Source organism: Oryx dammah, unplaced genomic scaffold (assembly GCF_014754425.2).
Source record: "Oryx dammah isolate SB20612 unplaced genomic scaffold, SCBI_Odam_1.1 HiC_scaffold_10, whole genome shotgun sequence".
NCBI classification, from domain to species: domain Eukaryota; kingdom Metazoa; phylum Chordata; class Mammalia; order Artiodactyla; family Bovidae; genus Oryx; species Oryx dammah.
Window position 1 is genome coordinate 65228247 of NW_024070194.1, and position 26085 is coordinate 65254331.

A 26085-nucleotide genomic window follows, 5' to 3' on the forward strand; every position below is an offset into this window, starting at 1 on the left:
TAGAAAAGGAAAGATGATAAATGTTCATGACAAGAAGGGAAATCCCCCTCTCCCCCCGCCGCCCCCCGCCCGCCTTTTTTTTTTATTAAAGAAAGTCATGTGTTACAAATCAGACTGAAATTGCTTGAAATGTAAAGTTTCCCAAAATGTTAACTTCATAGAAGTTCTCCTCATACTAAAGGGACATAAAATGTAGCAGTAGAAATATAATATAGGAACTTAATTCTGAGTCCCAAGTGCTGCAATTATGCAACAATCTGAGAAGAGCACTGTTGCATAACATTCCATGCTTTGAAAGATGGCTCTGTGCTCCCAGCGGTCCTGTGGAGCACATCATGGGCTGGGCTGGGGGTTCTCCAGCTCCGACAGGTGTCGGGCCCCCTCCTTCGGAACACAGCCCGTTCCACCGTCTTGCAGAAAGGCGCCATTGTGAGTGTGGAACAAGTTGGCTTTTAGACTATTGTCAGTGGAGAAGCAGCAACAGTCTTGTTTGAAACGACTTTCACTGTGGAAGGGATGGTGACAGGAAGAGCCGGAGCTTTCCCAGATGTGTGTGTATGTGGCCTTAGGTGGTTACACAGAGTGTTTCTTCCTCTGCATTGGCCTTGTGTGTGCTGCTTGTTTTATCTTCATGGTCTATAAATAGACTGTACCTTAGAAGTTGGGCTTTTAAATGGAAAAAGCGGGAGGTTATTTTTATAAATTTGGTAAGAGTTTATCTGTTGTATCTCATTTGACAGTGGAGATGCCTTTTATATAAAGATAATTTCGGTTAATGACTCACTGTAAAATTAAAAGAGAAAGAAAATATGTTTCTCAGGAAATAAACTTGGCTTCAGAGTTGAAGATACTGAGAATACCCAACCTTATAAGAAAATCTATGAAAGGGAAAGTTTCTGTTTATAGTTTTAGATAGAAAAAATTTTAAACAGTGAAACAGTTATAAAGGAAGGTTTTAAACAGTTTAAAAGTCTGAGTAAAGCAGTATGAAAAGTGTCCCTGGGCATAACCCAAGGGCTGGAAAGGTCAGTTTGTCTCCACAACCAGCACTAAATGACCAGTTACCTGCCCAGCAGAGCACATCGGGATCGCCCCTGGTGTTAAGGTCATGTGCTGAGGTTGGGCTTTGGCAAACCTTGAAGTCAGGGCCTGTTGCCCTGCGTGGCTTTACAGTGGAGCCCCAGGATCCTTCCCAGGGCAGAGCACTGGGAATTGACAGGAGTTGGGGCAAAAAGTGCATTGTATTTGAAATCTAAGGGAAGTCTTAAGAGTCAGAGGAGGAAAAGTTCATGGAGAGACAGCAGCACAGCAGTAGTCGGAGTCACATCGCTGCCAGAAAAGCTGGAGTCTGCTTGGAGCTAGTGTGTCGGGAGTGAGCGTCACTGATGACTTTGGTGAGAAAGGATTCAGGTGAGAAGCAGCAGAAGCCGTGTTTGGAGGTAGCTTGGAGCCGGGAGTGGGGCGAGAGAGCCCGCCTTCCTACAAGTCTGACTAGGGAAGCACGGAGGTTGGATGAGAACCAGAAGTGAGGAAAGGTAGAGAGTCTGTAGGAAAGACTTCACAACCTAAATAACTCTTCTTTTGTGTAGTAAACCTGCTGATACATGTTCCTTCATGTTTTTTTTGTAAACAGTTTCAGACTTACAGAAAAGGTGGAATAGTACTAACATTACCACAAAATGTAGTTAACATTTTGCCACAATTGCTTTATTATTTTTTCTTTCTTACATACATTTTTTTCCTGAACCATATGAGAATAAGTTGCAGACAGTAGGTACTTTTACTTCTAAATAGTTCATGTTTTAAGAACTCTCACATTTGTTATATAATCTGTTTAATACCCTTTACTCTCATAAGAAAAGGCTTTTGAGACACTCTGTTGGAAAATAATTAGGACACCCCAGCATCTCCTAAAATATTTTATGGTTATTTGTCTAGTGGGAGGCTTAAATACACAAAGTTTGGGACTTGGACTATACTATAAAGTTCTGAAATAAAAACTATTCTTTTAGATACTGGTTTTTCTTGACTGGTAACCAGTCAGCAGAAAAGGTAGAGGAACATGATGGCTATTTGGACCTTTTCCAAAACATAGTAAATGTTTGATTCCACAGTGTAACACTGCATTATTTATTAATTTTATTAATTGAGAAGTGAGATAGATTAGTGAGGTTCAAAAGTCTTCCCTTCAAAATACTTAACGTGTTAAATTAATCTCTAAAGCGTTGTCCCCTTTTCAACATTGGACAAATATATACGCCTAGTGGAAAATGTGAGTTTGTTCCATCCCCTCCAAATACAGAATATTTTAGTTCATTTAAATAGTACTTAACTGTCCTAAATCTGCTGCCCTCTGGACCATGTTTGTGTGCAGGAAGTCATTCCCTTTCCTTCCCTGCTTTCAGTGAAAACAGGTGGTGTATATTTGCCACAGATAGTGTATATTTGGAACACAAAACTCAGAAACAGGAATTATCATAAAATTGTGTCGGATCATCTTTCTCGAGCAGGTCCCCCTCTTTGCCAGGGTCTTTGTTTGGTGGTGAGGAGAGGTAGCCTTCTGTCCTTGCTCTGCCCCTTGTGGGATCTGTGAAGCTGATGACCACCCACCCCCACCCCCCTGCCCACGATGTTTCCCCAGGGCTGTTTATGGTTCCCTGCTCTGCTGGTTAGGGGGAGAAGTGGGTTGGTTTTCATTTATATTTAAAAGCAGAGGATAAAAGCCAGCACTCTGGGCCTGAGATGGTGGTGATGATGATGACAAAGATGGTGGTGACGATGACTGATCACCATCGTCGTCGTTGTCCTCATCTCAGTTATTTCTAACACTGTGCATTCATGTTTCTTAAGAAAATGTGATGGAGGTTCCCTGGTGGTCTAGTGGTTTGGACTCAGCACTTTCACTGCCATGGCCCAGGTTCGATCCCTGGTGGGGGCCGCACGATGTGCCCCCTCCCCCAAATTAACTCTGAATCCTAAAAAAAGAAAAGGAAAAATATGGCAAGACTGGAAGTAATGTAAAATTTTAATTTCTAAGATGTCAGGGGTTATTTAGTAGCAGTGTTGTTTCAGTAGCTTGAAAGCTTTATAAATAATAACCCAAATGTAGTGTGTCTACCATGAAATGCCAAAAATAGCGTGTCTGACGCTGGGGCGTTTGCAGGCTTCATGTGATTTCTGTTCACTGGTTTTGCTCAGTCTTTTTACCCAAAGTTGGCTATTTGTGCTGTGTCTGTGATTTGGGACCACGGAGAGTTGGATAAGGAAGTAACAGGCAGGAAACAACAAATAACGCGTCTAGCCCAAATGTGTAGGTCTGTCCTGGGGTTTCTTTGGGGCACTGAGCTGCTCAGGGTGCCCCTGGGTGCTCTGCTCAGCTCCCCACTCTTCTGTGAGACTTTGTCTCTGCATATGTGCTTAGTCGCTCAGTCATGTCCTACTCTTTCCAACCCCATGGACTGTAGCCCACCAGGCTCCTGGGGGAGTCTCCAAGCAAGAACACTAGAGTGGGTAGCCTAGCCCTCCTCCAGGGGATCTTCCCAACCCAGGAATCGAACCAGGGTCTCCTGAATTGTAGGTGAATCCTTCCTAGCCAAGCTACCAGCTGAGTGACAAGAGAAGCCCCGTCTCTACATATACATTTGGGTTAAATGCTGCTGAGATAAAAAATGACCTGCACACTTTTCACCTCCTATTCAGATATCAAAATAGCCTTTTAGTTTATATCAGCTCAACAGTGGTATTGGTCTTCTTAAACCAACCATAACCTTGCTTATCTGGAATGAAACTATTCCTGTTCAGCAGTAAATAAATTTAACCTTGTTTAATTTGTAATGTTAATCTTCCCATCTCATATATGAAGTTACTACCAACTCTTTGTTTTTCATCTAAGTGACTATGGAAGTTTCCACCATTTTAGAGTAAATTTTTTTGTCTTTGTTGATGCTGAAAATTTAATGGTGAGATTTAAAGCTCTGTAGCATGATATACTTATAAAGGGCAGCTCTAACTTTCTCTTCATTTTTGAATGTGCAAAATATGTCCACAGAGAAAACCTGGAACATATAGAAAAGCTTTTTTTTAAAAAAAGGAAAGACTCAAATGTGTTCCTTTTTATGACTAATATTCCATTGTGTATATGTACCACAGTTTCTTTATCCATTCATCTGTCAATGGACATCTAGGGTGCTGCCATGTTCTAGCTATTGTAAATAGTGCTGCAGTGAACAGTGGGATACATGTGTCTTTTTCAATTTTGGCTTCCTCAGGGTATATGCCTAGGAGTGGGATTGCTGGGTCGTATGGTGATTTTATTCCTAGTTTTTAATGGAATCTCCATACTGTCTTCCATAGTGGCTGTATCAGTTTACTTTCCCACCAGCAATGCAAGAGGGTTCCCTTTTTTCCATACCCTTCTAATGAGGTGGACAAACCTAGAGCCTCTTTTACAGAGTGAAGTGAGCCAGAAAGAGAAATATAAATATTGTATACTAACGCATATATATGGAATCTACAAAGATGGTACTGATGAATTTGTTTGCAGGCCAGCAGGGGAGATACAGACATAGAGAACAGACTTAGGGACACGGGGAGAGGGGAATAGAAAGTGGGATGTCTGGAGAGAGTAACATGGAAACTTACTTTACCCTGTGTAAAATAGATAGCCAATGGGAATTAGCTGTATGACTCAGGGAACTCAGACAGGGACTCGGTATCAACCTAGAGGGGTGGGATGGGGAGGGAGATGGGAGAGGGGTTTGGGAGGGAGGGGACATGGGTGTACCTAGGGCTGATTCTTGTTGATGTTTGACAGAAAACAACATAATTCTGTAAAACATTTATCTTTCAATTAAAAAAATAAAGCGGAAAAAAAAAAAGAAAAGAGAACAAGTTCCCATGCTTGCCTTACACAAAAGAAGTACTGGGAACATTTTTTTGTGTAGTTTCTTTTAGTACTTTTAAAAGCTAGATTTACTTAAAACCATCACCAAAGCAATAAAATCCAAACCTGGGTGACATATAATTCTGGTGACACTGTGTACAAAATTTTTTATCTTCATTTTCATTTAGCATGATATATAGAAGCATTTCTCCAATTATAAATGCGTTATGCATTTTATAAACATTTATTATTTGTAATAGCTACAAAGTTTTCAATGTGGTAAATTTGCCACCTACTTTATTCAGTCTCTTATTAGTGAACATTTAGATTATTTATAATTTTCTTTTTCCTATTATAAATAATGCAGTAATGAACATCTTTGGGCTTAAAGCCTTGTCTGCATGTGAGATTATCTCACTAGGATAGAGTCCCAAAACTAAATGACTGACTCATAGTTTCAGACTGCAGTCTGAAATTACTATGTGAGAAAGTAGGTAATACTAACATTTAATGTAACTAGCAAAAGCTACTCGTTGGATGTCTAAATTGAGCAGGCATAGCTTATTTTAATTCTTTTTAATTACTTTTTCTCTCTTCAGTGACTAGACTTTTTAAAAGAGTTTAATCAGGTAGAAGAAACTCTGGTATATTTAAGGCTTTTTGCAGTTGTGCATGCTCTCTAGTAATAATAATATTGGTGTTTTACTGATATACTTGTGGCCCTTATCAATTTTTTCACGTGACCTGTCCAAATCTGTGTTTTCTGTTCACAAACTCCCATGAAGCAGTATGATCCCCGCTTGGATCAGAGGTGGCTGCTGGGTGCTTTGAGGAGGAGGCCGTCAGTGACTCAGAACCTCTCACCACTCTGACTCCCAAGAAGCATGATGCAGTGACCATAGTACCCAAGGGTTTCTGAGGGCCTGATGTCGCTGGAACTGTCCCCTTCCATTGGGCGCAGTAACCATGGCAGGATGACCTTTCAGTGAACACTCTAGGACATTCTGATTATGGAAGAAAATCAAAGCTAATCACTGCTAGTGTTTTCCTCTTCTCAAAGGGCAGTTCATTGTATCATGCAAACAAGTGACATTTCCTATTTTGAACATAGTCACCAGGGTATGTGGTTGATCATGGATTTCATGGAATGCTGAGAAAAATGTTGCCTTAAAAATCTATTTTCACCAAACCTGGCAGATTGTGGTAGGAAAAATGTAATAAATGTGGCATTCTCCCCTCCTCTTCTCCATCACAAGAAACCTACCAGAGGACCTGCTCCTATTCTGCTCCCCCTGGGGTCGCCACCATGCTGCCAGTGCAGAGAAGATGCCCAGCACCCTGGCTGCTCCGCTCAAGCCTGGGGACACCAAGCAGGCTTGGTGCCTGATCTCTCACCGGGTCTAGAGAGGAGAGGAACAGGACGGGTGCTGAGCCCCTGGTTCTGGCGTACTGATCAAACACTTGTTTACTAGGTTAACAAACCAGGGACCCCGAGTGACCTGCCCCAGTCAGACGTGCCTCTGTTTTCTTCTGCTGTCGCGATGGCTGTTTCAGTGGCAGGCTGGGCTCTTGGCTGCCTGTCCCCCGTCTCAGCGCCTCGGGTTTTGCGGAGGACTGAGGGCTGTCACGTGTGCTGGTGTGTGTGCTTGCACTCCCGTGCTGGGAGTCAAGTAGCATCGTTGGCCGGATGGTTGTGCAGGGAGGACTTGCTGCGCCTCAGTGCCGCCGGGACTGGAGCCTGGCGCGCCCAGTGCTGAGCCCTCAGACGGGGCAAGAGTCCGCACCGCGCTTCTCTCCCGCTGGACTTGGTGCTGACTCAGCTTTAAAAATGAAATGTGATTGTTTCAGTTCGGTGCTAGTGAACCAAGCAGCAGGTCTGTGATGGCAGGTTCGGAGGCACATTTATTTACTTGGATCTTCCGGTGTGGCTCTTCTGAATGCCCGTCTTGTCTGTCTGTCTGCCTGTTTTCTTTCCCTCTGAAGCGCGACAGACCTGATTAAATACAGAACGGCTCGGCCCTGGCAGTTGCCTCTCAGATTTTATTATTAGTTATGCATCCCGTTTCCTTGTGTCTGAGTCAAGTAGGATGCTCAGAGGCCACAGTATTCCCTTCTATATATTTCCCCAGAATTGGCAGGTTGAAGTTACACATTGAAGTAGGAGGTAAATTCTGGATTTAACTTTCTTCTTAGATTGTAAGATATAGATCAGGTCTATATCTTAGATTGTAAGATATAGATCAGGTCTATACTGAAGGGTGATGATCTCAGTTTGACCTCTTGGGATTGTGGACGTGCTCTCGGCTGACATATTGAAACTAAGAGAACAGTCTTCAGAGTCTGTGGAATAGAATTGCTGTAAGAGAGGCAGACTGGTTCCTTTCCTGTCATTTATTCCCGTGTTGTTGGCGTCGAAAAGGAGCCAGGTCTTTCTTCCCCTCAGACGGTTCTGGGGCGTTGCACCTCGGTGCCCACATTCTGGTGTCACTCACCCAACAGGTCTCCTCACACATAGGTTACACTGCATTTGCCCCGAGTTATATCTTCTGTTTACCTGTCTTTCATGTGATATCCTTTTGTAATCTTATTTTCATTTTTTATTTGGTTTATTTCCTCTCTTTAAAGTGCTTTCAGATAATTCCTGATTTATATAACCATAACCTCTGCTTTTAGCGCTTTCTGCTGCTGCTGCAAACGTGACCCTCATTTACATGTGCCGTGGTGACTGGGGAATGCTTTGGATTACTTGGTGAGAATTGATCAGAGAATCTCTTGCCACCTCTTGCTTGTGCAGTGTTCTTTACGGCACCTGTGAGTTTTTGGTGGTTTTGTGTTTGAAAGTGGAAATACTGTCGGATCTGTTATTTGGGAGATCTCGGTATCACTGACTTCATTTGTCCGGATGTTATTCAGTCCCACCTGCCTCTAAAATCAGATGTGAGTCTTTTTGTGGACTGAGTGTTCTTGGTGCGCTTATGTTTTATCCCCAGCACCCCCACATCCCTCTCCTCTCACTCAGCACGCCGTGTGGCTCGATTCACGGCGGCCTCAGCTCTCTGCCGGGTTCCGTGGCACCGCCCTGCCCTCTGCTTCCCTGCCCCCAGGCCTCAGCATTCCTGGGGCCACGGGATTTTCTCTCTGTATTTCTTGCATGCAGTGCCTGCATCAAGTTGATTCTGAGTAAATATTTATTGACAGTTCAATAAAGTACTAATTGGGACTCAAGTGTCTCTGCTGACTTTCAGGGTGTCATTTCAGACACTTTCTAGTTGTCTGCAGTAGCCAATTTTACCAATATTGCCCATACTGGATCTAGTTATTTGCCTGATATTAAAATATCAATGTTCCAAGTGGTGTTTTTCCTGTTTGGTGATAGCTTGATTCAGGCCTCAGGAGAGGCTGGTTGCTAAGAGATTCTTTCTCTTTGAATTAATCTACATGTGAGTTAATGGTTGGTTCTTGCCAGTTTTTCTTTAAAGAAAAGCTGAGAAGAGCTGCTTCACTTGATCATTCTCTTATGTATTTCCATTATTCACCTTGTTTGTTGATTATTGTTGAGCATTTGGACTTTGTACATGTGGTCTCTGTCCTCATTGCTGATCTGTGGGGCTGAGGGCCCCACCTAACCTTTCCACGGGGCCCCCGAATCCCACTGGCTTTAAGCAGCACTGTCTCTGATCATCACAGGGTCCAGTGGCCTGTCAGAGTGTCACCATCATCTTTAAGAGATTTGCTCACATGGCCGAGGAGAAGCCAGAATTCAGTCTTGTCATTTTCAGTTGTACGTTTTTATCTTTTGCTCTCCTGGACTTTAAGTACCTCAGCCTGTGCTTATTTTGCCGTCTCTCACCAGCTCTGTAATCCAGGTTCTAGTTGAATCATTTGTTGTGTCTCTTGATTCATACTTCTGATGGATCATCTTCTCTGAGTCATGTCATTTGGGATGGGAAGCCTGTCTTTGCAGGGGCTCAGAGAGGCAGACTTCTCCAGAGTGGTTTGCAGTTACTTCTGCCAGGCACACAGGGGTCTCACTGGCATGTGACTAATTTGGTGTAAAAGTCTTGTCACAGGGTTCCCTGGACTACATGTGCAGAGTAGAGTGGAACTCCAGAACCATGCTGGAGATTCAGACAGACCAGTGGGTACCATTCACTGTGGGCAGGGGAGGGGGACTTGGGAGATGTTTCCCCTTCTGAGGCCCAGCTCCTTTTTCATTTGGGTTTATAGATAACTTTGTTTTCTAATTCAGTTTTTGTTGCAATTGTATCTCTTTGAGGGTTTCCGACACATGTACAAGCATCTGTTCTAACTTGTATCCTCTATACTGGCTTATATCCTATCCTGCAGGACATTAAAATGAGCTAACTTCCTCATCAGGACATTATAAGTAAAGAGGATAGAATTGGTTATTGTGCCAGAATAATCGGTGTGGACCAAGACATGTGGTCACCTTGGTTGAAACCCGAGACCCAGGGCACACAGCCAGACAGCCTTTGCTCTGCCAGAAGACTCCACTTCACTCTTCGGTTAGAGGCTCAAGCCATTTCCCTTGCCTCACTCTCTAGGCTTTTACATGGATGTCTTGTATTTTATCTCAGATTTCTAGGTGCTTGTAGTGTGAGAGCTTATAGGTTATCTAGTTGCTGTATTGGCGGAACAGTCTCTCTTTAGCCTTAAACATTAGGATCTTTTCTCTCCTTTGATTCATCTTAACAAAGAATATTTGAAAGGGACAATGGAGAGACTGGAGAGAGTTTGCGGGAGGGAAAGAGGAGACAGATACAGGAAGAGAACAAGAGTGAGTAGGAGACTGAGAGATAGGCAGTTTGGAAGGAGGTGGATGGAGAGACAGAGCACATGAGTGGGAGTCAGATGTGTGTACAGACCTAGGCTGGAGGCCCACCATGCACAGGTGTGCCCCTAGGAGAGTGAGAACAGAAAATGTCCAAATGTGAGCGCATTAGAATAATTGTAAAGAATAAACATGAAGTTAGCAGGGGTACAAAAGATGGCTTTGGAATCAGTCGAAATTGTGGTAGCAGCAGTTTGCTGCCACAGCAACAGCAGCAGGGTTTGTAAATAGGGGTGCTGATGCGGGATGCAGTGATTGGGGCTGGCCCGATGGCAACCAGTGGAGCAAACCAATGGGGTCAGGTTCTGATGAATGGAGCACTAATGAATGGAGATAGTCACTGATCTTCAGGCAGTGGGTCAACAGTGACTAAAAATAAAAGTAAACCAAACTGATTTAAAATTAACAGGCTTTATTTGCTGATTTTTCATCATTGCTTTGCAGATCCTAGTCACACTTAGCAATGTGACTACCTAAAATTGAAATTAGAAGTTTAAGATTATGACCATGTCAAATACATTTGTCTAAAGATAGGAAACAGACCTGATGGAGTCATCTGAGGTTAGGTTGGGGTGGTTAGCTGACCACAGTTGGTCTTAAAACACTACCAAGTGCTCACAGGGTCCTTGAGTCCTTTGGCCTCTACTCACTGATGCTGTAAAGGCCGAAATGAATAGCTCGTCTCTTGGATGAGTCACTGGAACATAACCACCCTGAGGCCGGGCAGTACGGAGAAAGTGGGTGGGAGGTGAAAGTTTCTGTTTTTTGCAGCTCGTCTTTTATGTCTCCTCATCTATCCTAATTAGACCCAGCACTGTTCAGGCCTTGCTGCACCATCATGTTTTCCTTTTTCTGGTTTTCCAGACCGTCAGTCATGGATTATGACCCTACTTCTCTTAGGCACCATCACAGGGATCCTTATAGCATCGGTGCTAGTTTAAAAGCTGAGACGAACAAGCCTATGACATCTGTGGAAAGGACAGAAAAAAAACTAAGCTACGTGGCATGGGAGAATATAGTCATTCCTCAGTAACCACTGGGGATTGGTTCCAAAGTCCGTGGATGCCCAAGTCCCTCGTATAAAATGGCATGGATTTGCATATAACCTACCACATCTCCCTATACACCTTAAGTCATCTCTAGGTTATTTATAATCCCTATTACTATGTAAATTTTATATACAGAGTTGTAAATATGCAGTATGAATGTTATTTAAATAGATGCCCATGTGTGGCAAATGCATTATTTTTAACCAAAGGTTGATTGAACACACAGGTGCAGTTCCCACAGACATGGAAGGCTCACAGCATTGCTGTATTAAATTCTGTCAGTTTCTTTTCAGTTTTGAATAAAGGGATCCTGTCACGCCTTGTACTCAGCCGAAACGTGGACTGAAAGCATTGTGACCAAGTCTTTCTGTTTTCACCTGAAACTCTGGCGATAGACTCTTAAAATGTTCTGTTAGTATGAGGCGCTCAGTCATGTCCGACTCTTTGTGATCCTGTGGACTGTAGCCTGCCAGGCTTCTCTGTCCATGGGATTTCCCAGGCAAGAATACTGGAGTGGGCAGCCCTTTCCTTCTCCATGGGATCTTCCCAATCTAGGGATTGAATCTGCATCTCCTGCATTGGATTCTTTACTGCTGAGCCACCTGGAAAGCTTAATAAGTATCACCATCATAAAGAAGCAGTGGGTTGAAGTCAACTCCAGGGACTCGACAGCTCCTAAAACTGCCTTTTCTCTCTGAGGCACAGTCACCTCAAAGGGGTCTCTGTGACAGCCATCAGGTGTTGCCTCCAGGGTACAAGGCAGAGTGCCAAAGTAGTGATGCCTGCCAACTGTGGTGCTGGAGAAGACTCCTAAGAGTCCCTGGGACAGCAAGGAGATCAAACCAGTCAATCTTAAGGGAAATCAACCCTGAATACTCATTGGAAGGACTGATGCTGAAGCTCTCATGTTTCGGTCACCTAATGTGAACAGCCAACTCATTGGAAAAGTCACTGATGCTGGGAAAGATTGAGGGTAGGAGGAGGAAAGGGCATCAGAGGATGAGAAGGCTGGATGGCATCACCAATGCAATGGACTTGAATTTGGGCACACTTTGGGAGATGGTGAAGGACAGGGAAGCCCGGCATGCTGCAGTCCATAGGGTCACAAAGAGTTAGACATGACTTAGTGGCTGAACAACAACAAAGAATAATAAAGTGCACAATAAAAGTAATGTACTTGAATTACCCCAAAACCATCCTCCCCACCCAAATCTATAGAAAAACTGTCTTCCACAAAGCTGGTCCCTGGTGCCAAAAAGGTTGGGGACCACTGGCTTAGAGCAAGCCCTAGGCTTTAACCTGCCACTCTGAATGGATTCTGAAGCCATTTCCCCTGTGTTCTCTCCTGATTGGCGGGTAGATACTTATCTCCTCAGAGGATATGATCCTCAAGTTAAAATGAGCAAAGAGTGACTTTCCTGGTGATCCAGGGGCCAAGACTCTGTGCTCCCAAGGCAGGGAACCCCAGGTTGGATCACTGGTCAGGGAACTAGATCCCACCTGCCACAGCTGAGATCTGAGGCAACCCAATAAATACTATATATATATATATATTTTAACCATTTATCATTTATTATTATTTTTTTTATTTTTACTTTACAATATTGTGTTGGTTTTGCCATACATCAGCATGAATCTGCCACAGGTGTACACGTGTTCCCCATCCTGAACCCCCTCCCACCTCCCTCCCCATACCATCCCTCTGGGTCATCCCAGTGCACCAGCCCCAAGCATCCTGTATCCTGCATCAAACCTGGACTGGCGATTCGTTTCTTATATTATATATGTTTCAGTGCCATTCTCCCAAATCATCCCACCCTCTCCCTCTCCCACAGAGTCCAAAAGACTGTTCTATACATCTGTGTCTCTTTTGCTCTCTCGCATACAGAGTTATCGTTACCGTCTTTCTAAATTCCATATATATGCGTTAGTATACTGTATTGGTGTTTTTTTTTGTGGCTTACTTCATTCTGTATAATAAATAGGCTCCAGTTTCATCTACCTCATTAGAACTGATTCAAATGTATTCTTTTTAATGGCTGAGTAATACTCCATTGTGTATATGTACCACAGCTTTCTTATCCATTCATCTGCTGATGGACATCTAGGTTGCGTCCATGTCCTGGCTATTATAAACAGTGCTGCGATGAACATTGGGGTACACGTGTCTCTTTCAGTTCTGGTTTCCTCAGTGTGTATGCCCAGCAGTGGGATTGCTGGGTCATAAGGCAGTTCTATTTCCAGTTTTTTAAGGAATCTCCACACTGTTCTCCATAGTGGCTGTACTAGTTTGCATTCCCACCAACAGTGTAAGAGGGTTCCCTTTTCTCTACACCTTCTCCAGCATTTATTGCTTGTAGACTTTTGGATCGCAGCCATTCTGACTGGTGTGAAGTGGGCTTTATCCCAGGGATGCAGGGATTCTTCAATATCTGCAAATCAATCAATGTAATAGACCACATTAACAAATTGAAAAATAAAAGCCATATGATGATTTCAATAGATGCAGAGAAAGCCTTTGACAAATTCAACATCCATTTATGATGAAAACTCTCCAGAAAGCAGGAATAGAAGGAACATACCTCAACATAATAAAAGCTATATATGACAAACCCACAGCAAACATTATCCTCAATGGTGAAAAATTGAAAGCATTTCCCCTAAAGTCAGGAACAAGTCAAGGATGCCCACTCTCACCACTACTATTCAATATAGCTTTGGAAGTTTTGGCCACAGCAATCAGAGCAGAAAAAGAAATAAAAGGAATCCAAATTGGAAAAGAAGAAGTACAACTCTCACTGTTTGCAGATGACATGATCCTCTACATAGAAAACCCTAAAGACTCCACCAGAAAATTACTAGAGCTAATCAATGAATATAGTAAAGTTGCAGGATATAAAATCAACACACAGAAATCCCTTGCATTCCTATACACTAACTATGAGAAAATAGAAAAAGAAATTAAGGAAACAATTCCATTTGCCATTGCAACAAAAAGAATAAAATACTTAGGAATATATCTACCTAAAGAAACTAAAGACCTATATATGGAAAATTATAAAACACTGGTGAAAGAAATCAAAGAGGACACTAATAGATGGAGAAATATACCATGTTCATGAATCGGAAGAATCAATATAGTGAAAATGAGTTTACTACCCAAAGCAATCTATAGATTCAGTGCAATCCCTATCAAGCTACCAATGGTATTTTTCACAGAGCTAGAACAAATAATTTCACAATTTGTATGGAAAAACAAAAAACCTCGAATAGCCAAAGCAATCTTGAGAAAGAAGAATGGAACTGGAGGAATCAACCTGCCTGATTTCAGGCTCTACTACAAAGCCACAGTCATCAAGACACTATGGTACTGGCACAAAGACAGAAATATAGGTCAGTGGAACAAAATAGAAAGCCCAGAGATAAATCCACGCACCTATGGACACCTTATCTTTGACAAAGGAGAATATACAATGGATTAAAGACAATCTCTTTAACAAGTGGTGCTGGGAAAACTGGTCAACCACTTGTAAAAGAATGAAACTAGAACACTTTCTAACACCATACACAAAAATAAACTCAAAATGGATTAAAGATCTAAATGTAAAACCAGAAACTATAAAACTAGAGGAGAACATAGGCAAAACACTCTCTGACATAAATCACAGCAGGATCCTCTATGACCCACCTCCCAGAATGCTGGAAATAAATAAAAGCAAAAATAAACGGGACCTAATTAAAATTAAAATTAAAAGCTTCTGCACAACAAAGGAAACTATAAATATATATTTTTAAAATGAAGCGATAGAACACAAAAACACACAAGGAGTCAGGGCCCCAGCCAACATGAGCCACAGGCACCATGACGGCTCTCCTGATCTGATTCTCTTTCCACCAGCAAGTCACAAATGCCCACCTTCCACCAGGTCATGAGCTGCCACACCTTAATGCAGGTTGCACCTCAGGCTGAGACACAGTCATTCTCTCCCTCAAGGCAGGCTCCAGGGAAAACTCACAAGCACAGACATGCCAACACCCTCCAGAGCTGAGGCTGCCCTGAGCCCAGCGAGCTACTTCACAAGGGCCCTGGATGCCCTGAACAACAACAACATGTGACCATCCTTGTTTTTTCTTTCCTTTTATCTTTGACTGGATTAGCTATTAAAGCTAAGGATAAGATACCTTCTGTTTTTTGTTGGTGTTGATTAGATTTCTTTGCAAATTTATTGAAATAATGGAACTCAGATGTTTTCACTATGATGTTGGAAGCTGATTTGAAGACCATTCTGACTTTCCATTAATTTTGGTCTTCTCTCTTCCCTTCTGTAACTTTATTCTTTTGTTTTGCTTAACCATTCTTTCCATATGGAATTTTTTTCTAATTGAAAAAACTCCCCTGTGATGGGATTCTGATTGTTTATACTGGACAAGTCTGTAGCCCCTGGAGACTGTTCTAAGGCAGGATTACAAAGGCAGATGCCAGTATCGGGGAGGAACTGAGGAATGGCCCCAAGGAGTGGGTGGTGGGGCAGAGGATGAGGACTGGGCACTGGGGTCTTAGGTCCTGCCAGTTGCTACCATTGGGGTGGGGCCTGGTGTTGCTAAATGATCTGATTCTCAAGAGAAGCTGGAAATAAATTTTTTTCCCTTTGTGATATGTGTTTGAAATACGGAAGTTATACATGGGTTCAAATTTATTAAAAAAGAAAGAAAATGAATGAATCAGACAAAACACATCTGTGGCCCCGATTATGCCCACAGATGGGCAATGTGAGCTTTTGCTCTAAAGGATTAATTTTGCCTTTTCAGAAAATAACCATCTTAATTAAGCAGAGTGTGTAGATACCAATTTGGCTGAGATATCCTATTTTAATCACATTTAAGAAGGAAATACCACTCGCTTAACTGTGGATTTAGATGAGTCAGTTTTAGCACGTACCTCTCCTTAATTACGTGTTAGGACGTTGTCCTGCTGTTTTGTAGTTATACTGGGTGCAGAACAGACTTTAAAAAGAAAATGGAGTTTTCAGTTAATAGATCTCCAGCCAGGTGTCTAAGTTTTATGTATGAGTTTCTCAAGTTTCTAAATAGTTAAGTGTTCAAAGTTGAACCTGGAAGAATCTATTAACACAGTAATTGTTGGTTTCTTCCAGAATCCTTGACTGTCTTAGTAATCTGAGGTTTAAAAAATTGAAAATCTTGATGCCCTTTAGTTATCAGATGGGTTTTCATATATCTTCTTTTTCTTTCTTTAAAGATTTGAACATGGAATTCAATCCCTCAGACCATCCTCGGGCCAGCACGATATTCCTCAGTAAATCTCAAACAGACGGTAGGTTCTTTCTTCTTTCTTTCTTTTTTTTTTTAAGACTTATGCTGGTAACTAGCCTGTCTTGATTTTCCAGTCACTGTGATTCTCAGGATAAAGACAGAATCCTAAGTGGTCATCCTTAGTGACCACTAAGAATGTTTGGGTGGTTACCCTTTGGGGTTTCTTTATAGTAAGTCATATTTTTAGAATTTACTATTTGAAGCAACTGTCTTCATTTTGCCAATCAGTTGGGATAGTTCAAGGCAGTTTCTACCCTGAGAATCAGAAACTTTCCTTTAAAAATTTATTATTTGCATATATTCTCTAAAGATCAGAAGTATTAGATAGTATGTAAAAAGAAATCATAATACAACTCTAAATACAAACACCATTATCTCAGTTGTGTCATTTGAGAGCCAGATTGAACCTGTACACTAGGGTTAGATGTTTTCCTTCTGTCATACTTGTGTTAAGCTGTTTGTTCTGTGGCGTGGAATTTCTTCTGGGGGATTTCCCCCTCTTTTCAGCCCTTGACTTATGTCGCTATTCCCTGGCTCTTGGCTGCAAAGGAGAGATAAAACACACAATACAGTGAACATAGCCTGTTCCTGCAGAAAAGAGCAGTGGAGGAATCTGTTAAATCATGTTGCAGTGACAGTGCTGAGGTCCTGGGGGTTCTAGCCATGACTCTTGTCAAATTGCTAAAGTCTCATTTTGAGAAGATCGTAAGTTGACTAGAAAAGTAATCAAACATATTTAAGAGAGTTCATTATAAGAACTGATAACTCCTCACTTATGGCTAGGTGACAACTTTGATGTAGCATAATGCTGATATAATATTGGTGATCTTGATTTAAGCAGGCCAGTGATGAGATCTGAGAGAATTTGGTGCTTTTTTTTTTTTTAAAGTGTATAAGAAGAAATCACTGTAGGCATCAAATCCTTGTGAGATAAATTTTGAATGTTTTGGGTGGAAACTAAGCAGGACATTTTTTTCTTCATCTGGTGAAGTGGGAGCCCATGGAGAGGGCAGGTTATTGCCAGGCAGGAAAGTGGTGGTGGGGTGAAGGTTTGGGACAATGAAAAATGAGAGTCAAAAGCAAGTCTTTGCACTTAATATAGTACTATGAAAACAAGTCACACGAATCTGGCACACTTTCAGATTTGGTTCTCACTTCCTGTGAATTCAGGGCACAGACCAATCACATGGAATGGCACTAGAGGCTCTTAAGTGGATGACACGTGGCTTGGTTGTCACGGGGAGACGGATGGCAGGGTCCTCTGACCTCACAGGATCCCCGGGTGTGAGTCAGGGGCACACATCTACCCCCTTCCCTCTCACCCTCCCCTCCTCTGCCGATCACTGGGGAGAGTTGGCAACTCTCATCCTTCTGTTTTTTCTTCATTCCTCAAATGCTGGGTTTTCCCTTTGAGTGTAAAGGATCTACTTGAGTCTCACAGGTTAAAAACAAGGAAGAGGAACCGACACCCATCTCTGTGCGGTGTCCTGTCTCCCAGCCTGCAGAGCGAACACTCCTGTACCACCTCCTCCTCTGCTTGCCCACTAGGCTCTTCCTCCCGCCAGCCCCGTTCAGGAGATGTGTTTGCAGTGAAACACTGAAGAATCCGTAGGTTCTACGCTACTTGGTTTATGTGTCAGAAACTTCAAGGGATTTATCATCCAGAATCCCTCCTAATCGCTGCAGTTCAGCCTTATTCTCCTTCAGTTCTGTTGACAGTAAGGAATTAGAGTCCACTTAATTGTAAGAGTTTCTCACCTGGTCGTGGGAGCTCTGTAAAAGTAAGGAGTTTCTGGAAAGTACACCCTAAAGCCTGTGAGTGACTGTCACTCGCATCCAGTGCTCTTGTCATTTGGTGGCACCTGGGCTGAGCTGACACACTCAGGAGCCTGGACAAGGGGTCTGCAGCATCTGCATGCCCTCTGGAGCAGCCACGGGTCTCTTCTGCATGCCAGGCGCAGCACCTCACAGACAAGGACCTCACATCCACACTCAGTCAAAGAGCCTCACCTGCCCTTTTCCTTTCAGCTGATGTTCCTTTTGGTTTAAATATATCTGTCCTCTCCAGTGACCTGCTTGTTAACTGTGTTGATTGATTTCTATGTTGTTGTTCAGTCACTAAGTCCCATCCGACTCTGCGACCCCCATGGACTGCAGCATGCTCGGCTTCGCTGTCCTTTACTATCTCCCCAAGTTTGCTCAAACTCATGACCATTGAGTTAGTGATGCCATCCAGCCATCTCTTTCTCCGTCGTCCTTCTCCTCCTGCCTTCAGTCTTTCCCAGCCTCAGGGTCTTGTCCAGTGAGTAAGCTCTTCACATCAGGTGGCCAAAGTGTTGGCACTCCAGCTTCAGCATCAGTCCTTCCAATGAATATTCAGAGTTAATTTCCCCTAGGATGAACTAGTTTGATCTCGTTGCAGTCCAAGCTACTCTCAGAAGTCTTCTCCCGCGCCGCAATTTGAAAGCATCACTTCTTCGGTGCTCAGCCTTCTTTATGGTCCAACTACTACTCTGTGCTGTGCACAGTCATTCAGTCATGTCTGACACTTTGAGACCCCATGGACTGTAGCCCTTTGGCTCCTCTGTCCATGGGATGTCCCAGACAAGAATACTAGAGTGGGTTGCCATTCCCTTCTCCAGGGAATCTTCCCAACCCAGGGATCAAAGTGGGTCTCATGCATTGCAGGCCGATTCTTTACCATCTGAGCCACCAGGGAAGCCCCAGAGTATTGGAGTGGGTAGCCTATCCCTTCTCCAGGGGATCTTCCTGACTGAACTCTCACTCTATATACTCTCAAAAGGGAGTTTTCAGGAAAGAAAATGCAAAACTCAGTGATACTAGGTTGTTAAAAAGCTCCTCTGGGTTCCCTATCTCCCCCCTCTACATCTTTGAGGTTGAGGGCCCCCATTTTGAGAAACACTGAGGTCTGGGAAACGAAGGTGGGGTGCTGACCCCGCCACACAGACAGCAGCGTGAGAACAGCCTCTGAGAAGGGGTACTTTTGTTGTGAGTTTGCTGGGCCTCCCTGCAGGGGGTTGGGTGCTCTGGGAGGCCCCCAGCACCGGCGTGGAGAGTAACTGGTTTCCAGTGATGCTTCGGACGTCCAGTGTCCTGTATTTTAATCCAGTTATGGATAATATTGTTATCATTTGTTGTCTAGTCCCTGTATCGTCTCTTATTTCATCGTAATAGTATGGACCTGTATGGGTCTGTTTTGGTTAGAAATAAATAGTCCTGCTTTTTGTTGACAATCTTAATTAATGGATACATGCAGAACTTTCTGAGCTTTACTAGTTACTGTTTTCTGTAGTTGGGAAGCCGTTACCACTCGGTTACCTATGGTGCAGTGATTTTGTGGGGCGCTGTGGTGTATGTGGCTTCATGCTCTGCTGTCTTAGCAGAGGTCACATCTGCATGTGTGCAGGTCGCATTTCTTAAGTCATGACTGAGCAGCTGGATATGTTGGTTGGTGGAAGGATGGGACCTTGACACAGAGGCCCGTCCTCAGCAAGCTGCCAGGGGTTAGCACGCAGGTGTGTAACATTTCTGTTGCATCTTTTGTTTTCACAGTGAGAGAAAAGCGCAAGAGTCTCTTCATTAACCATGTAAGTGGAGCTGTTCCCCTGTGTTCTTCGTAATAACTGTCCAGAGACCATCCACACTGTGTGTGCAGTGGAGAAGTGGTCCGCGAATCTTGTCTACACGTGGAAGAGTGTGAAGAAGGCTGCAGGGCACTCGTGCTCTGTTTGGCCGGTGGCTGGACGGGCACGGCTTGGCATTTATCGCCAGGGCCAGTGTGTGACCTGAAGCCCCGGGCTGCTGCTGCTCCTGGATTGGAGTGCGTGGACAGGGCGGCATCAGATCCCACAGGTCCTTTCCTGCCTCCCTTCCCCCAAGTGACTGTCTCCTAACTCTGTCCCATTTGAATAAGCAAACACATGTTTTCTTCCCCCTTGTTGTTTATAGGTTCAGTAGAGTCTGCATTTTCCTTCGATGCTCTAAGAAAGGATGAACTTAGACAACACTTGAATTTTAAAATGAATTAAAACCCAGGTCTTGTCTTTTGCCCATTCTGAGCAGCGTCTCCCTGCCCTGCTGGCCAGACATAAAGATACTTGATCTTTCTCCTTTGATCAGTGGGTGCAGCCAGCCTCCCTCCACCCTGCCCAGGGGTGATCTCAAGCTGCTCCCGCCCCCCGCCCCTGCCCAGGACTCTGGTGCCCAGCCACCAGGAAAACTATGGCCACACATCCTAATCCTCTAAACTTAGGCCTCTTGATGAAGTAGGTGTGTTACCAAATAAGTACATGCCATCAGTTCTCATATCGAAAACGAGAATGATGTATTTGATTTCTCAGGAGTTTTTCTCAGGCTTTCTAAACTGTCTGCATTTAAGTGTTTGTGGATCTTGAAGTACTAGGCACTGGAGCTTTGTGCTAAACAGACTTAAAGCCATAGAATTGCCTCTTTTGCTCTTTGAAAATCTGGGCAAAATGCACTTGAAAGGAATTCATAGCCAGACCCTTGCACCCAAAGGGCTCAGCCCATAGGAGGTTGGTGAGTCCTTCGTAGGCAGTGGTCTCAGGGTTGGAGAGATGCCCTATAGTTTTTATCAGATTCTTATAGCAATTCGCAGCCTTTTCCTGGCCCTCTCCAGTTTTGCCGCAGCAGTGTGAAGCATCTGTGAAATTACGAGCTGTCTCTTAAGGAAAATATGCGGAAAACTGCTGTACCCTTTTTTATTTTTTTGAAAGCTGTATCTGCCTGGACCTAGAGAGCTGAGAGGTTTGACCCCATTCTGTAAGTCTCACTCCCGCCTCTTCACGTGCTGGGGGCATTAGAGCACTGCCCCCCGGTCAGCACGTCTGCCCAGGAGCCTGTAGACCACCTCTGCTGGTCACTGCAGCCCATTCAAGTGGCCGGAGGGGAGGCCTGCCCTTGTGCCAGCCGCACGCCCCATGTGTCTCCCCTGTGCCCCACGACTTCACGCTCTGCGGCACGCCATCCTGGCACCTGTCCCCCACGCTGTGCCCCCTGACTCAGCATGTCCTCTCACCCCTGCCAGCCCTCTTGCCCCCCGAGACAAAGAGCGGAAGCACAGTTGTTGGAATGTGCTCAGATGTGCTCATGCCTATAGAAAAAATCTCTGTGCTGCCTTATGAAATAGATGCCCGGGTAACAGCGTGCCCTCCAGACCACATTGCACAGTAGCATCTCAGCTCTGCCCACGCTGGGAGAAGCCACTGGAATGTGCCGTCAACCAACTGAAGTAGAATTGGAATGGAAGTACCTGCAGGTTCAATTAGGCTAATAAACCAGCTGTGCTTTTCAAGTGTTGAGACACTCGAGTGTCATAAGTTAGGGCAATAAAGAGATGATAAGTGGTAATAATAATCATCAGTACAGTCTAACTAACGTTTTATACCATGTTTGTGTCAGACTCTGTTCTTTAGTTTAATGTACTGGATAACTTTGCCCAGGAGGTACTGTGTGTCACTCCAGTCTTCCATATGGGGAAAGTGAGGCACAAAGAGTCAGCCATCTGAGCAGTGGAGCCAGCCTGGGGCCCAGGGGGCTGGCCCGGGCCATTCAGTCCTCAGACAGTCATACCAAGCGCCACCCGGACACAAGTTGTTTAGCTTTTTATCTGAAGACAGAGAGCGCTGTTTTCTGAATTGGGGCCCCAACTAACATTTGTAGTTTCTTTTGTTGTTGAACTCTGGAATGGCCATTATTCTTTGCCCTTGTTTATAAAATCTGTTGTGTTTTTTATTTGCTTTATTGTGAGGGATGTTGTTTCTTAATTTACCCTTCAAGTTTCTGAAGGACCTACTTATTCGTACATGCTGCTAAGACAATCTATAAAGAGGCTGCTATTTAAGAAAAAGCAGTGGACGTAGGTAAGCCATGTGAGGAAAGGTGAGGGGTGATGGTCACAACAGGGAAATAGCTTCCACCAGATGGAGAGAAACAAGGTTTTTTTCTGGCTCCAGGACAGTAACACAGTCTAGCAAGTGATGGAAGCTGACTTTGGATACACCCTCCAAGGAAGGGGCCAAAAGAAGGAACCCCTGGCTGGTAAAGAGGGCACCGCTCGCTGGTTGAGAATTGCCAAGAGAGACTTACAAAGTAAAAGGAGCTTCTTCTAAAAGAATTATTATAGGTTTTAAATCTTGAAGCTATTTGAGGATAAACCCTTTGGGGGAGTTTTAACAGTAAGTTAAACCAGGACAAATTATAAAGATTAATATTCTAATAGCACTATGTTTTAGATGTAATTATCTGATCAACAGTTACATGAAAGTTTAATTCAATAGAGACATTTAGGTATTTTAGCAAAGATTGTGTAAAGGGCTTTATTTAAAGTTCGTAGCTTAAAATTTGCTGAAGTTTTGGCTAGCTGTTTTATTGAATCTTTTAATTAAAATGCAGTAGTCTCTGATTATAAATTGTGGGTGGCATTGTCAGTGGCTGAGAATCTGGAATCTCTCTCCTGAAACCTAGGGAAATGCACATCTTTTGCTTTAGCCTAATTTTTCCATGACATTTCCTCCCCTTGATGACAGCATACCTGAAGGGAATTGATCATTCTAAGTTAAAGAAAAAATTAAAACAGAGTGAGTCAGGAGTTGAATGGCCAGCCTCCTTCACCCTCAGCAAAATAATCACAGCTATTTGTCTTAATATTGAGACAGGTGGTAGCTGTAAAAACTTTGCGAAGGAATATAGAGCCTTATCAGTTTAACAAGAGCCACATTTGTAGCTGGACTTGGAGCCAAAAGAATTTTGTTCAAGCCCTAAATCTACCAGCTGATAAAAGGGGGACCTTGAAAAAGTCTTGAAGTCATAGTTGTCTGATCTCGTAAAATGATTCCTGGTCCTCCTGTTTACCTAGTGGACTGAACAGAAGGTGATTTGCAAGTGATTTTAGCACCATCTGAGTATGTTGATGTTATTATTGTTATTGCTCATTAGATTTGTGAGTAAATTTTGTTTACTTTTCCAAGTTCAGTAGCAAAACTGATCAAAGTCTTTCTGGTATTTTGAGTACGGATTTAGTTTTTTCATAAGTATTAAGCCATAGAACTTAAGGAATGAAGTGAATGTGATCCAGGAACTGAAATTTTTAAAATTCTAAACTTTGCTTTTGCCTCTTTGGGAGCTTTGCTCCTAATAGAACACAAATTTATTGAGCACTGTTCCTGCCTGCCTCTTCCACACGGAAGAGTTGAAACCAGGAACCAGGCAGGGGAGCTCCCCTGGGCTCAGGAGACTTTCTGTGAAGGGATCCTTGTTCTCTCAGCTTTTTTTTTTTGGTGGGGGATGGATGTCAGATCAAGAGAAGTATACATTCTGTGAACCTTGTAGCCCTTCTATCCAGCAAATGATTTAATGCCCAAATAGGGTTTCAAACTTAACCGTATTATAACAATGCCAAGGATTTCTATTCAATTTAGAAATTACTAGATAGTTTGAAGGGGGCTTCCCTGATGGCTCAGATGGTAACAATCTGCCTGCACTGTAGGAGACCTGAGATCCATCCCTGGGTCAGGAAGACCCCTTGGAGAAGGGAAAGGCAACCCACTCCAGCATGATTGCCTGGAGAATCCCATGGACAGAGGAGCCTGGTGGGCTACAGTCCGTGGGGTTGCAAAGAGTCAGAAAGCTGAGTTGGCATCCCCCTTTGGCACACCAGCCCTTAGTGATAGAGGGTTCAGACTAACAGATGGGGATCCCCAGGCAGGACTGGCCCGTGGGGGTGCTAGTTTCCAGTTAACCCTGTGACCCCCAAAGGGTACTTCTACTCCTGAAAGGAGGATGAGGAAGTGCCCACTCTGTGACCTGGTGTATCACTGACCTCCTCTCTTTAACTCTAGTGCTCATGTTTTCTTAGGGAAACCATTTACTCTTGGCTGTTCCTATCACATTTTCATCTTGAGGAAATTTGTGTCAGAGGAAACAGTGGAAACCTCACAAACAGAAGCCAGTCATTGCTTTCCTTTGCTTCACTGTTGTGATTATTCCTAAATAATAATTCTCTTGTATCTCTAAAGATTCTTTAATATATCAACTAATTACTGAATTTTTTGGTTAAGTATATCTGTTGAGGTTTCTGTTTATAAGTAGATTTTCCATTGGTGGGGAAAATTTCATAAGAATTTTTTTAAAAACTTGCCACACATGTTAATATCTATTATTAGATTGCAAGTTTTTGTCTGTGACTTAAGTGTGATTGCTACCTGACCTACAGGAGAGATCAAAATGGTTTTTAATGTCTCCGGCTTGTCTTAATGAAACTGTTGTGATTAATTTGATAGATGTGAAAAATGCCCTGTTAAAATTGCACTCAAGAAACTTGAACTTGACAGGCTTTTTTGGTGTCCTTATCTTACACAGGGCTTCCCTAGTAGCTCAGTTGGTAAAGAATCTGCCTGCAATGCAGGAGACCCAGGTTCGATCCCTGGGAAGGAAAGATCCCCTGGAGAAGGGACTCCAGTACTCTTGCCTGGAGAATTCCATGGACAGAGGAGCCTGGAGGACTACATACAGTCCATGGAATCGCAAAGAGTTGGACACAACTGTGCGTGTTATCTTACACAGGCACAGAACAATGTGTGCCTAAACACACTGGCCAAGATCAAGCCTTATCTTTTGAATTCCCTGACTCTGGTTATTTCCTCCTGACCTACATGCCCTTCGTAAGAGCAGCGCTCCGGAGGGTCGTAGTGATTCAGTGGTGCAGTGCCCTCTGGCGGGAGTTTTAGGAACTGTATGCCCCAAGGAGTGACGATTAGCAAGAGGGGAGAATGTTTATAACACTGTCTTCTGTTTCTCAGGCTGTTGCATATTTCCATAATTTTATCACACGTGAAAGTGAAAGTCGCTTAGTCGTGTCCGACTCTTTGCAACCCCATGGACTGTACGGTCCATGGAATTCTCCAGGCCAGAATACTGGAGTAGATAGCCAGGGGATCTTCCCAACCCAGGGATCAAACCCAGGTCTCCCGCATTGCAGGCAGATTCTTTACCAGCTGAGCCACAAGGGAAGCCCTTATTACATGGGAAACCTTATTAAATAAGAAGTAAATGTTAAACAGGGCATTTGGTCTCTGATGAGCTTTAAGGCTCCCTTCATGTTCATAAACCATGGGTACTAAGGGCTTCCCTGGGGGTGGGCAGCTGAGTCAGGGCAGTGTTATTATCCTTAAGGAACTGATTGTTTTGGTTGCTGAAATGACACTTTTGATTGTCAACATAGCACCAGGCCAGTCGAAACTGGTTTGGATGGTTTGATTTTTTTTTTTTTTTTTTTAGCATGCTTTAAGCAAGAATGATCCAGATTGATATATACTAAACAAATTGCCCACAATTGCCTGATCTACTTACTATTGAGTTAGATGTCATCTGCGTGTAATTTAAATTCTTTTTCTTTGGTAGTATGTTTTAGAAGTATAGTTCTCAGTTCTAAAGTTTTCCAAAGAGCTCAAAATTTACATAGCCTGAAAGAACCAGATGCACAGCTGCCACAGGCACCCCACCTGAAGCTCATCCATGGGTCATATTTTCAAAAGCCCTTGAAGGAGTACTTTTTTCTTTACATCTTCACTTCCTGAAATTGAAGAGTAGGAGATTCTAAATTAACAGTGGCTGCATCTTCCATGGTCCCCAAATCGACTGTATCTCAGGGGTAGGAAAAAAATGGGTGCTGTGGACTCCTGTCTTAATTCTGGTGCCTCACACCAGGTTGCCCCCTGAAGCATGGGCTTTTGCTGGGGAGATGAGGGCATGGTTCTTGTTTCTAAGTGATTTTTATGGACTCTGCAGCACACCCTTTGATGCTCGATTTTGGGAGTGTGCTGAGCTGATGGAGGTTTCGGACCGGGAGTGGTGGTGGTGACTTTTTTATATGGAAGAACATGGAATTCCACTGTAGGAAGAAAGTGAGTTTTGTGCTGTACTTGCTGGTA

General features: G+C 43.4%; 1 protein-coding gene across 1 annotated transcript in view; it reads left to right on the forward strand.

The window, feature by feature from the left end:
* Positions 1-26085, forward strand: part of CCNY (cyclin Y) — a 109233-nt gene that overhangs the window by 55585 nt on the left and 27563 nt on the right. The window contains exons 2-3 of the mRNA XM_040248427.1: positions 16041-16115; positions 19688-19722. Of these exons, the coding sequence (XP_040104361.1) occupies positions 16041-16115; positions 19688-19722 (110 nt within the window). The remainder of the gene's footprint in view (positions 1-16040; positions 16116-19687; positions 19723-26085) is intronic.